Genomic DNA, 17,303 nt, shown 5'->3' on the forward strand with positions numbered 1-17,303 from the left:
AACACCAATGAAAAGTACCAGCAAATGCAACAATAGTGAATCCCACAGACATAATGAGGAACAAAGGAAGCCAAATACAAACAGTGCATAATAAATGCTCACATTCGTTAAGGTTTAAAAACAGGCACGACTAATCCAGGCTGTCAGAGATCGGAAGAGTGGTCAAACCCTGGAAAAGGCCCTGAGGCTGGTAACTTGCTGTTTCTAGACCTGGGTGCTGGTCCTATGGTCGTATTCCCTCTGAAAATTTGTGGCACTGTACACGAGATCGGTGAACTTTTCTGTATGTATGTAATATTTCTTTTTTCTTTTTTTTTTTTTTTTTTTTTTGGCTACACCCATGGCATTAAAAAACTCCCTGGCCAGGGATCGAACCTGTGCCACAGCAGCGACCCAAGATGCTGCAGCGGCAATGCCAGATCCTTAACCAATTGCGCCACAAGAGCACTCCTACGTTATATTTCAAATTGATAAGTAACACACAGGGAAATCTATTCAGTACTCTGTGATAGCCTATATAGGGAAAGAATCTGAAAAAGAAGGGAGATATATATATAACTGATTCACGTTGCTCTATACCTGCAACGAACACAACATTGTAAATCAACTACACTCCAATAAAAGTTAATTTTTAAGATGTTTTCTGAAAAAAACAAAAAAGCTGCTCCAAAATGCAGCAGGGATCCTTTCAAGAAACCAGATTCTAAAAGCATAACTTGATTTGTAGGCTTACTGTCCTAGGAAAATTAATTTTTTATATTTAAAAACAATTGTTTTTATTGAAGAATAAGCTGATGTGAAAGAAGAAATAGTTCAAGGATTATGCATTTATACTACAAAATGAGAATATTGAATTATCCTTACATCCATTCTGCAGTTAACAGCCAGTCTTTCTCAGTATCAACTTACCTGAGTTGCTTTGCATAGCTGAGTTCAATCTCTGTCCTTTCCTTTACGAATTTGATGTATTTCTCAAGAATATCAATTCCCCACTGTGTGTGTTTTTCTAAGTTGTCAAATTGATCCTGTTAAAAAAAAAAAAGGTGGAGGAGAGCTTGTAATCTTTCTCTGTGATTAGCATAACTCCAACGAACAAGTCTCTCAACAATATATCAGTACCTAGAAAGCAGTTCTAACATTTTTCATGATTTCAACATTACCAAATTTGGTTTGAAAACTGCCTGAGCTATTGACCTCTGACTCGTCCGTTCACGTTCCCTATTCCTGTTAGAAACGTGGTGTTTGGATACAGCTGATGTCCTGACGCAAAGCCAAGTGTCCTCTCCAAGACACCACGGACCGCGAGGTAGAACACACACCCGCGACAACTCAGTCAGCACCTTACCCGTTATCTGAGTTAGCATTCAAGTAAGCTCCCTGAAATCAGAGGCGAGGAACGAGGAGGGAGAAGGGTTACAAAATACCTGCTTTCCTCAAACAAATAAAATGACTCATGACTTTTATTCCAACCTCTGAACAGGCATCAAGCCTACACTTTGTGCCAAGAATGGTGCTTAGGGCTGGGGAACCAAAAAGAAGAGAAATATAATCCTGATGTGTGCAGTGCCTGGAGATTCCTGGTCTGGAAGAATGAGAGCAGGAAGGCAAAGACGGTCCAGGAATCTGGTGGAATGGCCTGGTGGTGGGTGATGGATCTAGAGGGTCCTGGCCTCATCATGCCGAGCCAGGGTGCCTAGACCCTGGCAGGCACAAGTGAGCCACTGAAGGGCTTGGCAAGGGAGTGGCACAACCATAGCTATGTTTAACATCACCAGCAGCTGGAAGTCAGGGGTGTTCAACAGACCAAAGGAGGGGAAGTGGGAACAGAAGGAAGGATGTGACCGACCACGATCAGGTAGAATCAGCTAGTCTTTGTGACTGATTAAATGGGAGGCTGGAAGGGATGTGAAGGAGAGGAGGGTTCGAGGGCAACTCCCTGGCTCTGCGTCCCGTGAGCACCCTGGCGGAGGGAAGGGGCAGCAGTTTGGGTGACGTGACATGTTGAGCGAGGGAGTGACATGTCCAGAATCGAGTTGGAAGCACAGACCTACTCAGAGGTCACGGATGGAGGCTGGTGAGCTGGTGGATCTGAAGGACGAGCCTAGGACCAGAAGCCAAAGGTGAAGAGAGGCTTAGCACGACTTCGGGGAAGAGAATTGGCAGAGGTGGACGGGTGGCTCCTGAAGGGTAATGGCAATGAATAGAGGATGAGGGTTCTAGCCCAGCTCTGGGACTAGAGAAAGGCCACCAAACACCTCAAGGTTTTAGTCAATTGCCTGCAACATGAAGACAGAAGCCCTGCCTAATATCACCAAACTGTCATTAGGATCATGTAAAATGAAAAAGTGCCAGATCAAATATAAAAACAAAGCCATATACGTGGAATCCTAAAAAAATGAAAAAAGAAGGCAGTTCCCTAGTGGCCTAATGATTAAGGATTCGGTGTTGTCACTCCTGTGGCTCTCATTTGATCCCTGGCCTGCGAACGTCTGCATGAACTTATTTACAAAACAGAAATAGGCGCACAGACATAGAAAACAAACTTACGGTCACCAATGGGGGAGGGATAAATTAGGGTTTGGAATTAATATAGACGCTTTACCAAATATAAAGCAGATTACCAGCAAGGACTCCTGTGTAGCACAGGGAAGTAGACTCAATACTTTATAATACCCTATACGGGAAAAGAATTGGAAAAAGAATAGATATATGTATGCATGTATAACTGGATCACTGTGCAGGACACCTGGAACTAACACAATACTGTAAATTGACTATACTTCAATTTAAAAAAGTAATTTAAAAAAAAAAACAAACCACAAAGCCACAAGGCAATCCCATCCCAGGCATGTGCCATCTCACAGTATACATTCGGCATTGTCCTTCAGCTTATTTTTTAGATCCAGTATCTTCCATTTAAAACCTGTCTTTATGCTTTGATTCTATTTTCCATTCAGAGCAGTGCAATCTGTAAAACATGAGAAACTGTTCTGTATACTTGACTTCTATCAGAAGGGTGGCAGAGCCCAAGACACTTTTTCTGAAATCTGAGAGACCCTCTTCTGAAGAAAAAAACTTCCTCAACCTTACGCCCCGACCCAGGCCTCCAGGACAGTTTGAGAAACTCAACTGAGGAAATTCGGGGTTTTACATTTAGAAAGAATAAACAAGCTTCTCCTGTAGAGCGCAGGGAACATATCTGATCTCCTGGGATGCCCCATGACAGACAAGAATATCAAAAAGAATGCATAGGAGTTCCTGCTGCAGCACAGCGGGTTAAGGATCCAGAAGTGCCGAAGCTGCGGTGTCAATCACAGCACGGCTCAGGTGTGATCCCTGGCCTGGGAACCTCCATATGCTGTAGTTGTGGCCGAAAAAAGAAAAAAAAAATTAAAATTAAAATTGAAGAAAAATAAAAAGAACATATACATGTACAGCCGAGTCATTGTGCAGAAACTGGCACAATGTTATAACACAACTATACTTTCATGAAAAAAATTTTAAGATGTTCAGGTTTTATTTTAGTACAATGTTTTCTTTTTTTTTTTGTCTTTTTGCTATTTCTTGGGCCGCTCCCGCAGTATATGGAGGTTCCCAGGCTAGGGGTCTAATCGGAGCTGCGGCCACCAGCCTACGCCAGAGCCACAGCAACGCAGGATCCGAGCCACGTCTGCAACCTACACCACAGCTCACGGCAACGCTGGATCGCCAACCCACTGAGCAAGGGCAGGGATCGAACCCGCAACCTCATGGTTCCTAGTTGGATTCGTTAACCACTGCGCCACGACGGGAACTCCTATTTTAGTACAATGTTTTCTAATTAAAAGTAATCCCTTAAAATGGTTATCTGTACACCTAGTCATTTTTTTTATCTTCATAACAAATCAGGGATGAATATTTAAGATTTTCATTGATTCTCGGTCCCTCACCATATACCTCACAGACTCCTAGATTTCATTTCCGAATTACTGCTCAAGAAGGTCATTTATTTATGTTATCTACAAGGACAAGGGTTGTGGGGCAAATCATAGTGTAAACAAGACTGGAGATCTCTTTAAACTACTTGAAAGAACAAATATACAAACAGTTCAAGTAATGATTACAATCATTCCTAGTTATTTAGAGCAGGCTTCTTTAGAGCTCTCTGCTAATCGGTAACTCTTTGTTAATAGTTTCACAATGATCCTATTTATTTAAAAATCCTTTGCAGGAGTTCCCGTCGTGGCGCAGTGGTTAACGAATCTGACTAGGAACCATGAGGTTGCAGGTTCGGTCCCTGGCCTTGCTCAGTGGGTTAAGGATCCGGCGTTGCCATGAGCTGTGCTGTAGGTCGCAGAGGTGGCTCGGATCCCACGTTGCTGTGGCTCTGGTGTAGGTTGGCAGCTACGGCTCTGATTCGACCTCTAGCCTGGGAACCTCCATATGCTGCGGGAGCGGCCCAAGAAATGGAAAAAAGACCAAAAAAAAAAAATCCTTTTCACACTCTTCCCTCCATTTGAGAGCCCTCTTTCTGTATAATTTCCTATCTTCAGAGCCTTACTATTTTTAGCTATTATAGATATTTCCCTTGAAACCTTGCTAAGACCGTCTGCTCTTAGATTTCTCTTATCCTGCGAACAATGCAACTTCATATTTTTATTATATTACTTTGCAATTCCTTTTAGCCCTAATGTATACAATATCAAGCAACAGCTCTTGAGATCAAAACTCTTTTTTTTTTTTAATCTACATTTCAGTTGAGTCCACCTTAAAAATTACTGGCCTCAAACCAAACAATATGTTTTCAATCAAGTTATCTGTATGCAAGAACATTCTGCAAGCTATAATAAAGCCCTTACTAAAATAACAGGGTTCAAATAAGATAGAAGATCCTAATAACAAAAAACCTGACTCAGTAACAAATAAACTCGTACTTGGTTGTGAATATAGCATAGTTTTTTTCATGTTATATTAAAACATCTTTGATGAAGCCAAAATACGACTGCTGTCACGTGGACCGCCGTAACATGGACTTTTTTTTGACAGCCGCTAGAAAATTCAAAACAGATGAAAAACTAATCAACTTACATTCTTCACTAAAATGTGGAAAACTTAATGGAAAAAAAAAAACCTCCAAATCTTAAACAGACTCTTTTGTGAGCAAACATTATAAATGGTGTTTTTTAAAATACCCTTTGCTGGAGTTCCTGCTGTGGTTCAGTGGGTTAAGAATCAGGTTGCTGGGGAGGTGCCGGTTCATTCCCTGGCATGGTGCAGTGGGTTAAGAGATTCAGCAGTGCAGCTCACCAGAAACTTCCTTCCATATGCCATGGGTGCAGCATTTAAAAAAAAAAAAAATAGCCTTGGCTACTCTGCGGATAGTACCATTATCAAAAATTGAGTCCCTTCCATTATCTGTAAATTATACCTCAATTTGGAGGTATTAAAAAAAAGAGAGGGAAGAAGGGAGGGAGGGAGGGGGAGAGAAAGAGAAATGCCTTCCTTCCTATTTGATGGTCACATGACAGTTTTGGAGACTCCTTTGCTCCTCATCAAGGACCCAAAAGAGCTTTTGTTTTTGTGGTTTATAGTTACCAATATGTACCCTATATGGTACATATAGTACCAATATGTACTGAAAGATTTAAAACATTTATCTGTTCATCTAAAAAGTCAGCAATAGGAGTTCCATTTGGGACATTTGAGACAGCCAGTTAAAGATGCCGTCACTGAGGCCGCTCACGTCGCTGCTGTAGCCTAGGTTCGAGGCCTGGCTGGGGAGCTTCCACAGGCCATGGGCATAGCCAAAAAAAAGTCAACAGTAAATACATTAAACATTAATTAATGTAAATAGCACGCATTATGTTTTTTTTATTTTTAGGAACTTTACTTTCCCAAACAAAACAAAACAAAAAAAATGAGAAAAGTGGCAGTTTTACATGTCTGCAGATCTCTTTAATGCCTGGCTTAACAGAAGACATTTGGATTCTGATATTCTTCTGCATTCAGTCTGTTGTGCGTCCTTACTTTGATGGAAGTGTATCAAAAAATACAACTTCACACAGACACCAAGCTCCTTTTAGGTAACTGCGATATTCTGATTTGACAACCATGCCCAAACTCGACAAACAGTGGTTTCTTAAAGGCTAGCTGCAATGTGAAATCTGAAACCATAGCACTGAATTTTTCATGCTGCTTACAATAAAATGCACTGTGTGTCTTGCACTTTGAATGGATCCTGTACCTATGCACGACTGTTCTACACATCGGTCATTTGGAAAATATTTCACCAATATATGCAGATCTTCTAAGTGTTGGCACATTTCAATATAAATATTTTATTGATTGATTGATTGATTCTCTTTTTAGGGCCACACCCACAGCATATGGAGGTTCCCAGGCTAGGGGTCGAATCGGAGCCGTAGCCGCCGGCCTACACCACAGCCACAGCAACGAGGGATCCAAGCCACATCTGTGACCTACATCACAGCTCACAGCAATGCTGGATCCTTAACCCACTGAGCAAGGCCAGGGTTCGCACCTGCGTCCTCATGGATGCTAGTCAGATTCGTTTCCGCTGAGCCATGATGGGAACTCCTCAGTAGAAGATATTTTAAAATCACATGTTTATATCACCACCTAGCTTATCTGATGAGTCTTTAAATATCTGGAAACGCTCAAGCTCACAGTGGCAAGTACACATTTTCCAAAATTCTAATTTCCACTTCTAAGCTGGAATGTTATTTGAGTTCCCATTGTGCTTCTGTGGTAACGAATCTGAATAGTATCCACGAGAATACGTGTTCAATCATGGACCTTGCTCAGTGCGTTAAGGATCCAGTGTTGCCAAGAGCTGTGGTGTAGGTTGCAGATGCAGCTCGGATCCCAAGTTGCTGTGGCTGTGGTGTAGGCTGGCAGCTGCAGCACTGCTCTGAACCCTATCTTGGGAACTTCCATATGCCATAGGTGGGGAAAAAAAGGAAAGAGATGTATGATGTAAAAAAATATATATATATATTTACATATATAAAATATATAAATATATATATGTACATAAAGTTTGAGATACAATAAAATTAATAATGTGTTTGTTTCATCACAGATATTTAAAAATAAAACTGATTTTTCTTTTTTTAATGGCCGCACCCAGAGCATATGGAAGTTTCTGAGCCAAGAATCAAACCTTAGCCCCAGCTGTGACCCATGCTACAGCTGGAGCAAAGCCAGATCCTTGAACCCACTGCGTTGGGCCAGGGAACGACCCAGTGCCTTTACAGCGAGCCAAGCCCTGCAGTTGGATTCTTCACCACTGCACCATAGCAAGAACTCCTAAAAAAAAAAACTGATTTTTTTTAAAAACAACAAATGGTGGAGTTCCACTGTGGCTCAGCAGGTTAAGAATCCTGCATTGTCACTGCTTTGGCGCAGGTTCCCTGGAACTTTTGCGGCCGCCCAGGGAACTTCCACACGCTGCAAACTGCCCAAAACAAACAAACAACTAATGATGAGGAACAAAATAACTGCTACTGCAATCTGGAGCCTCAGCGGTCACCCCACCACTGATTCTGCATCCCGTGCCCACGCATTGGAAAAGACAGTGTCTTAGGATCATTATGAAAGCAGTTCTGACTTCATGGACTCCACGAGAGGGTTTCTAGACCTCTCCAGAGGACCGGGGACCACCCTTTAGGAACCACTACCATTTGACACATCCTCTAAAATTTCTACTTGGAAGCTTCCTACTCCCAAAGATGAAGAAAGTCAGATAATGGATGACCTAATGGAAAAGGGTTCGTTTATAAGTGCCTGCTATATATACACTCAGCGAATAACTCCAAAGATGCCAGCGGGACTGCAAATGGATGTGTGCGAGTAGCTGGTTACAGCCCGACAGGTACTGTTCCAGAACCACCTTCCTCCCCCCCGCCCACCGCCAAGCCTCCTCTTGAATTCTCATTGCTCCTTGAATTCCAAACCACCAAAGGATCCTGCCAAGAGCTTCCCGCTAAGAGGGGCTGAGTAAGCGGAACAGATAAATGAGGAAAGGACAACCGTATCAATCACTGTCTGATTGCTGTATTTCACATGTGTTTTTCAGATCTGGTTTTATGTCCTAGACTGGGATTAAGCTCCTTTATACACTGAAGACTGAAGCAAAACAAGCATGATCTCTGGCATCTGTTTGGGTCATTACATCCTCAGAGTTTCTAAAAATCATGAAGTTTAATACAAACAAATTTTGCTTTCCCATATAACTGCAGTAGAAACCCATCCGTCAATGTCAAGCCTGGTCTCTCTGGGTCAGCACATTAGGACTATTTTTTTTTTCTTTTTGCCTTTTCTAGGGCCGCTCCCGCAGCATATGGAGGTTCCCAGGCTAGGGGTCCAATCGGAGCCGTAGCTGCCAGCCTACACCAGAGCCACAGCAACTCAGGGATCCGAGCCGCGTCTGCAACCTCCACCACAGCTCACAGCAACACTGGATCCTTAACCCACTGAGCAAGGGCAGGGACCAAACCCGCAACCTCATGGTTCCTAGTCGGATTCGTTAACCACTGAGCCATGACGGGAACTCCTATTATGACTATTCTTGTTTATTCAGTAATACCTCTGAAGTATGACCTTTTTTTCCAAATGATGTAAAAGAGCTAACCCTGGAACTCCATTCAGACAAGCTGTTTAAGATGAGGAGACCCTTGTATTGAGGAAATAACTATTAATAAGAGCAATAATAATAATAAAACTATTATAAAACCAGGAAAAAAGAAAAAAAAAAAAGATGAGGAGACTCAGATCAGCCACAAGGAAGTTTTTCTCCAAAGCTGTGGATTCTTTTCTCATATAGATCATCACAGACTATTGGGCAAAGAGTAGGTCAATTGTTAACATGATACTTCCTGTAATCAAAAAATATACTAAAGCAGGAGTTGTCTTTGTGGCTCAGTGGGTTCTCCTTGTGGCCTAAACACCTGATGTTGTCTCGGCGAGCGTGCGGATTTGATCCCTGGCCTTGCTCAGTGGGTCAAGCATCTGGCGTTCCCGCAAGCTGGAGCTCAGATCCGGTGTTGTTGCTGTGGCTGTGGGGGGCCTACAGCTGCAGCTCGGATTCAAGCCCTAGGCTGGGGACTCCCATATGCTGCAGGTGTGGCCATAAAAAGAAAAAAAAAAAGTATACTAAAGTGACACATTCAAAATCCCTGGAAAAAGCCAATCTAGTAAGAAACTAAGTTGCTAAAGTTACCTCTGTGTAAACGGCTCGGCATCAGAGAAAGGCCAGCTGTCCTCCAGGTAAACCCCTCCCTTGGCAGCAAGTTATTCAGGGAAGGGAACTGTCCCCTCCCTATCACTGGGGCCACTTCGGTCTGGGCTGTCAAACCACTGTTTTAGGATACTGGGATTTTGGATAAATCCACTTTCCTAAGGGCATGGGCACTTTGAGAAGCAGTGGACCTTAAATGGCTCTATTTCAACAGAATCCCTTGGGATGACGTTACTGGCATTGGCTTCATCTTCTCTTTGAGGGAAAAGGGTCAGAAGGTATAGATTTACACAGAGCAAAGGAAACAACGCCTCCATTTAAAGTGTCTTTTAAAAAATCAATTTGAGTCTGAGTATTTCAGTGGCTGCATCTCCAGGAACAAAAAAAGTTTCCTAAAACTTTATAAACAAAAAAATGTGTCATCCGAAAGTACCACCTGCAGTTCTATTGCTTGCATGTTTAACACAGACTTCAGATTCATTTTCACAGACAAATTAAGACTTTTTCTCATATATTAGGAGCAGAGATATCCCCAAATAAATGTTTCACATCAAAGTTGTCAAACTGGAAAGTGAGGAAAAACCACTGCCCAAGTGACTTCAATGTCTGCCCAGAGAAAGCATTGATAAAATGGGAAAGGCAGCTTTAGAGGGTTTATTGCAATGGCCAGTTGTTCTGACAATACAAGTAGACGACGATGCCATGCAATCATATCTACACCTGCTGTTTCCGGAATGGGCTCTGCAGTTAAGGGCAGTGTTCTCCTTGGGTTGAAAAGGCATCCTCAAGAAAAGCCTGTGACATAATTGAAAAAATAGAGGCTCTGATATCACAGGGTCATGGTTGGACAGCCAAGTATACAATGGATTTTAATTAGCTAGGGTATTCACACAAAAGGAAAGGTTTTACTGAACTCAGACTCTCTCTAAAAAGCAAGTCTACAATGTGCCATAAAAAACAGGTACAGGGAGTTCCCATTATGGCTCAGCAGGTTAAGAATCCTGCGTTGCCATGAGCTGTGGCATAGGTCACAGAGGCAGCTTGCATCTGGCATTGCTGTGACTGTGGATTTGACCCCTGGCCTGGAAACTTCTACATGCTGCAGGTACTGCCATAAAAAGAAAACAAAAACAAAAGCAGAAACCAAAAGGTACGCATTTAGGTATATTTGCTGTAACAAATCACAACTGAACTCTCTCTTTCTGTTGAGAAGGTGAAAATACTAAAGAATTAGTCCATGTTCACGGTTCTTTCCAGCAACAGCATTGGAAACACGAGAAGTAAAAATGTAAACAGATGAAAATACATGTATGAGTCAAAAAAAAAAACAAAAAAAAAAACCCACAAACTTTAGCTGAAGTTTAAGAGGCAACAGCACATGGATGAAGTTAGTGATATAAAGAATGTGGAGGAGTTCCCGTCACGGCACAGCAGAAACAAATCCGACTAGGAACCATGAAGTGGCAGGTTTGATCCCTGGCCTCACTCACTGGGTTAGGGATCTGGCGTTGCTGCAAACTGTGGTGTAGGCCGGCAGCTGTAGCTCCGATTAGACCCCTAGCCTGGGAACCTCCACATGCCGCAGGTGCAGCTCTGAAAAGACAAAAAGAATGTGGAAAGGAGCACAGAATATGAGAAACTGCATTTTGGAATTTTTATAACAATAATTATATTGTGTAAAAAGGGCAACAAGGAGGCTGAAGTTGAATGTGCAACAAATGTAAGGCTCCAAAAGCAGAAGACTAATGAGTGCAGGATGCCCTGGGCCAAATATGATACAATTTTACACTGCAACCCCAAGTGAAAAGAGAAGGTAACAAATGTAACCATGGAAAAAGCACCAGATTTTTTTTTCTCTACTGGAGGCAGAGCAGATAAGAGGCAAAGGGAAATTGCTGCAGAACTTATTCTCTTAAGAATACCAATACAACGAGTTCCCGTCATGGTTCAGTGGTTAGGGAATCTGACTAGCATCCATGAGGATGCATGTTTGATCCCTGGCCTCGCTCAGTGGGTTAAGGACCGGCATTGCTGTGAGCTGTTGTGTAACAGCTACCATTCAACCCCTAGCCTGGGAACCTCCATAGGTGTGGCCCTAAAAAGAAAAAAAAAAAGAATACAATACAGGAAGCAGTGACCTTCTGGCGTATGTCAATGTTCTTAGAACACCTTAGTCGCTTTCCATTCCCCCTCTGTTCCTTAGGATATAGCAACAAAAGCAACAAACAAAAACAAACATCTGTAACTGCCCCAAACAGGTTGAACGAAAGATGAAAGAGATAGCAAAGAGTAAGAATTCCAAGGAGAAAACATTTCAAAGAGCACTTACTTTTTTCATTAAAAAACCCCCAAACCCACTAACTTTGTCAATGACCATTTTAACAGTAACCCTCCAGACAGGCATGGTCAAACATCTTAAGTAGAGGAGGAAAAGAATTAAGGATGATGGGGGGGGGGGGAGCGTGGCGCAGGGAGGGATAAATTAGGAGTTGGGGATTAATGGATACACACTACTATATGCAAAGACATAAACGAGGACCTACTGTATAGCACAGGGAACTATACTCAATATCTGGAAATAACCTATAAAAGAAAAGAATTTGAAAAGAAGTATATATACATATTCTAACGCAATATTGTAAATCAACTACAACTAAATACATTTTAAAAATTAAAAATAACAAGGGAGCTCCCGCTGTGGCACAATGGGATCAGCCGCATCTTGGGAGCACTGGGGTTTGATCCTTGGCCCGGCACAGGGGGTTAAGGATCTGGTGTTGCTGTAGATGGGGCTTATTTCGCAACCGTGGCTGGGATCTGAACCCTGGCCCAGAAGCTCCATATGCCAAGGGGTGGCCAAAAATGAAAAAAATAAAATAAAAATAAAAAGAATGAAGAAGCTATGGAGTTCCTGTCGTGGCTTGGTGGTTAATGAATCTGACTAGCACGCATGAGGACGCAGGTTGGACCCCTGGCCTCGCTCAGTGGGTTAAGGTTCCGGTGTTGCCGTGAGCTGTGGTGCAGGTCACAGACGGGGCTCAGATCCTGTGTTACTGTGGCTGCGGTGTAGGCCGGCAGCTACAGCTCCGATTCCACCCCTAGCCTGGGAACCTCCACATGCCACCAGTGCGGCCCTAAAAAAAAAAATGAAGACGCTATAAAGACTCGGTTCAGAAAGCTAGGTCTAGATTGTAACTGTGGTGGGCTAGTTTCTAAACTAGTCAGAGAACAAAATCTTGGTCTTTCCTGGAAAAAATGTTCACAAGAGCAGCTTAGGCACGTCTATAACTATATGATGAACTATGACAAGATGAACATCTTTAGCGCAAACACTTAGAATCATTACTGACTGGCCTCGACCCCGAATGGAATCTCCCCACGCATTTCCTGGCTTCTGAGTATCAGCTCGGATAGTGAATTTTGTTTAAATATGAATCGGGGAGTTCCCGTCGTGGCGCAGTGGTTAACGAATTCGACTAGGAACCATGAAGTTGTGAGTTCGATCCCTGGCCTCACTCAGTGGGTTAAGGATCCGGCGTTGCTGTGGCTGTGGTGTAGGCCAGCAGCTGTAGCTCCAATTAGACCCCTAGCCTGGGAACTTCCATATGCCACAGGTGCGGCTCTAAAAAGCACACACACACACACCAAAAAAAAAACAGGAAGAATTTTGAAAGCATTCCAAAGACTCACAAAGAGTAAAGTATTTATAAGCTAAATTTTTAATGAAAGGAAAAAGCCAGAGATTTTTAAAGTTTGACTTATTTCTTCTATAAATATTTCCAAGTGTGTGTGTTTGGGGGTGGGGTGCAAAATATTATAGAAATATTATAGGGAAAAAGTTGTCTAAGCCCTAGTACCCGCAACTTGGTCAACACCAATGAAAAGGTTATCTGAATTCACAGCAATGAACTCCGTTCTAATTTTAAGAAGGTCAAGCAAACTAAGGTTGTTCCTTTTTTTTTTTTTTTTTTTTTTTTGTCTTTTTCAAGGGGCACACCAATAGCATATGGAGGTTCCCAGGCTAGGGACTGAATCAGAGCTGTAGCTGTCAGCCTACGCCAGAGCCACAGCAACACGGGATCCGAGCCACATCTGCAACCTACACCACAGCTCATGGCAACACCGGATCCTTAACCCACTGAGCGAGGCCAGGGATCGAACTCTCAACCTCATGGTTACTAGTCGCATTCGTTAACCACTGAGCCATAACAGGAACTCCCAGAGGTTGTCCCTTTTTAAGACGAGGGATACCACACCTGAACCCCAGTGCACCATCCAGCATCTGACCCAAAGGACCCATGTAACAGGCTACACTGGACCAGTTGGAAACTCTCTGGATTGCAAATCAACTATACTTCGATAAAATAAAAATAAAATAAACATGTTAAAAAAGAGAGAAACTCTCTGGAAACAGGTGCTGGAGGTAAGAGGTGAAAACTGTCCCCGTGCATGCCAACTTAGGGCAAGAAGCGAGTCTGCAAAAATGAAGAATAAAGCAGAGTTGCCAGACAACGTGACTCCGGGCATTGAAAAGTACTGGCAAGCTTTGCACTGGCTGACTCCAGTCCTTTGGGAGACTGGCCTGTTCTTCCAGCCCCTGGTTCTGTAGCATATCCTTTGGGATAGACCTTCTTGGCTGGCAGTCCAGTATGAGTAGTCACCTGCCACTCACCGTGGGGCTCGAGCAACTCTCCTGTTATAAGGTCACTTTTCCCAGCTCCCTTGCAGCTAGACATGAACTTGTGACATCACCCTGGCTAGTGAGGCAAATAGGATACCCACAGGTGGCCCTCAGAATCTCCTCCCTAATGAATGCCTCCTCTTCATGACATGGTCAGAGCTGCCTGCGATGCTTAGAACTGCTGACACCCACCTGTAACCACGAGGAGGAAGCATCACTGGGGTGGCAGAAACAAGAGATGGAAAGCATCTGGCTCTTTGATGAAATTACTGCAGGTCAACACCAATCCGGGAACATCCCTGCCTCTGGACTCCTTGCAATGTGAGATATTATGTGTCCTAAGCCTCTTCCCTTTGGGTCTTTTGTTACTTTCCATCTAACTCACCCCTGTTTCTTTCCTCATATTGCAAGCTTTCAACCATTTCTTACTGAGCACGGACCACAGGCACTGGAATTATAGTGGAAAACAGTGGAGTCGTAATGGGGGTTAAAATAAAAGAGCAGTGGAGTTCCCATTGTGGCACAGTGGTTAACGAATCTGATTAGGAACATGAGATTGTGGGTTTGATCCCTGGCCTTGCTCAGTGGGTTGAGGATCTGGCATTGCCATGAGCTGTGGTGTAGGTTGCAGATGCAGCTCAGATCTGGCATTGCTGTGGCTCTGGGCGTAGGCTGGCAGCTACAGCTCGGACTAGACCCCTAGCCTGGGAACCTCCATATGCCGCAGGTGCGGCACTAGAAAAGGCAAAAAGACCCAAAATTTAAAATAAAATAAAATAAAATGAAAGAGCAGTGGAAGCATGTAAGCAAGGGATTCTCAATCCAGATGTGGGATTAGAGAAAGCCTTTCAGAGGAAGTGATGTTTCAACTGAAACAAGAAGGGTAAACAGAAGTCAGCCGGGCAAACCGGGGAGAAGAGGGGAGAGAGGGGAAGACAGGCCATGCAGAGGGAAGGGAATGTGAAAAGGCCCCAGGAAGGGAGGAACACAAATGGAAGGAAACGAAAGATCCAGTGTATCCAGAGTATGAGGAGAAAGAGAAAGAAGTGATGGGGAGACAGGCAGGCTCATCAGTCAACGCCTGGGAAGCCGTGGCCAGGATTTCCTAAGACCAGTGATTTCAAAACCCGTGACGGATGTTTGCCAACTAACACAATCTCTCTATCTCTCTGAGACTTCTTTGTGGCTTACAGCCTGTTTTAAAATTGCTTTATGAGATTTAGGGATAAGAGCTATGATTCTGAAAACAGGTGGAACATTTTTTTCTTGGGGGGGGGTGTTGTTTTTGGTTTTGTTTTACTATAGGAGGAAGCCCATTAAAGAGGAGCAACCTAAGTTTTGAGACATAGCAAAAGCCTTATTGATCAATATTTTCTTCAATTAGGCCAATAACCCAGACCCAGCAAAAGTTTGAAATGCTATCTTCCCAAACATTCCTAAGCAAGAGACTGTTACCTAAGAGCTTTGGACTTGGGAGCCTGGACACCTGGGTTCAAATTCTAACCCTAATAGTCATAAGTCATGTTACTTTGGGCAAAATTCCTTTTCTCTTAAGCCTCATTTTCCTCATCTGTAAAATGGGGAAATAGTCTCTCCTTACCTGATACAAGTTCTCTAAAAAAAAAAAAAAAAAAAAAAATCAAACAATAGAATATATATACACACGATAAATCGAAGGTTTTATTGCTTGACCAGTTCATCCCGTGAAATATAATTTATTTTAGTTCTATATTCCAAAAACAGCTGAAGTCTTGGCTCTGACATTCTCAAAAGAGGAATTAAAAGGAGAGAATAGCTTTTACAGGAAGGGATAATCAGGTACAAAGACTGGATTTTAAGATATTTATTGAGGTAGTGTCCAAGAGGAGCCAATGGGACTGTCTTAATGCAGGTGCCTTGTGTGCAAACCCAAAATCAAAAAATTCCTGAAAGCCAAATTTTTTCTTAACTCATCTGGTGACAAACTTTACCCAAGCCTATTCACAACATTGATTTATCACACTTAGTGTGATTATTCTCATGTTTTGTGGAAGAACTAGATTGCTATATGATATATTTTCCAGAGTTTCTTTCTAAATTCTCTTTTTTTGCTTTTTTTTAGGGCTGCACTCATGGCATATGGAGGTTCCCAGGCTAGGGGTCCAATTGGAGCTACAGCTGCAGGCCTATGCCACAGCCACAGCAACACCCAATTCAAGCCATGTCTGCAACCTACGTCACAACTCGTGGCAACACCAGATCCTTAACCCACTGAGCAAAGTCAGGGATCAAACCTGCAACCTCATGGTTCCTAGTCAGATTCGTTAACCACTGAGCCATGACGGGAACTCCACAAAAAACAACTCTTGAAGAACAAGATGGGAATACCAGCCACACAGGATACCAACCTTTACAAAGTTAATTAAGAGGCTGTGCAGTATTGTCCAGGGACAGAAAAATAGGTGAATGCAAAGAACTGAAAGGCCGGGAACAGGGTCTGGAGCTAGAATGAATTGGTGGGAACTCTGGCTCTTTGACATACCAGCTGTGTCACATGGAGCAAGTCCCTCAACCTCTCCCTGTTTCTGGCTTTTGTCTAAAATAGTGTGGATAACAGCGGAATCTACTTGAAGCGTTACTATAAGGATTAATTACGTTATCTCGTACTTAGAACTTGGCTTGGCACATAGAAATAAGCCTTCAGTAAGTGCGAATGCTACACCATCACCATGGTCACCATCATATAGCTCCACCACCACCACCACCACCACCACCAGCTTCATCATCACCACCACCATCAACCATCATCACCAAAGGCCAATGGGGAAAAAAACAAGCTGTTCAATAAAACGCGCTGGGATAGCTATTGGGGGAAAAATGAAATCAAACCTCTATTTCTTTCTTTCTTTTTTTTTTTGTATTTTCTAGGGCCGCACCCGCGGCATATGGAGGTTCCCAGGCTAGGGGTCGAATCGGAGCTGTAGCTGCTGGCCTTCACCAGAGCCACAGCAACTTGGGATCCGAGCCATCTCTGCAACCTACATCACAACTTGTGGCACCGCCAGATCCTTAACCCACTGAGCAAGGCCAGAGATCGAACCCGCAACCTCATGGTTCCTAGTCGGATTTGTTAACCACTGAGCCATGACGGGAACTCCCTCTATTTCTTATAATACACAAAAACTAATTTCAAGTAGATGAAGGACCTAAATAAAAATGCAAGGATATAACATTTCCAGGAGACAATATAGGAGAATACTTTTCTGATACTGAGGTAGGAAAGGATTTCTTTCTTTTTTTCTTCTTCAACTGCTCCCTAAGTATATGGAAATTCCTGGGCCGAGGATCAAACCCACACCACCAGAGACAATGCTGGGTCTTTAACCCACTGTGCCACAGTGGGAA

At 43.1% G+C, this 17,303-nt stretch overlaps 1 protein-coding gene across 1 annotated transcript in view; it reads right to left on the bottom strand.

Annotated features, from left to right (window-relative positions):
• The window catches only part of FNBP1 (formin binding protein 1), a 137,846-nt gene that overhangs the window by 87,941 nt on the left and 32,602 nt on the right, over positions 1-17,303 (bottom strand). Inside the window, 1 exon segment of the mRNA XM_021070148.1 lies at positions 910-1,025. Within this exon segment, the coding sequence (XP_020925807.1) occupies positions 910-1,025 (116 nt within the window).

The sequence above is a fragment of the Sus scrofa genome, chromosome 1 (genome assembly GCF_000003025.6).
Source record: "Sus scrofa isolate TJ Tabasco breed Duroc chromosome 1, Sscrofa11.1, whole genome shotgun sequence".
In the NCBI taxonomy this organism is placed as follows: domain Eukaryota; kingdom Metazoa; phylum Chordata; class Mammalia; order Artiodactyla; family Suidae; genus Sus; species Sus scrofa.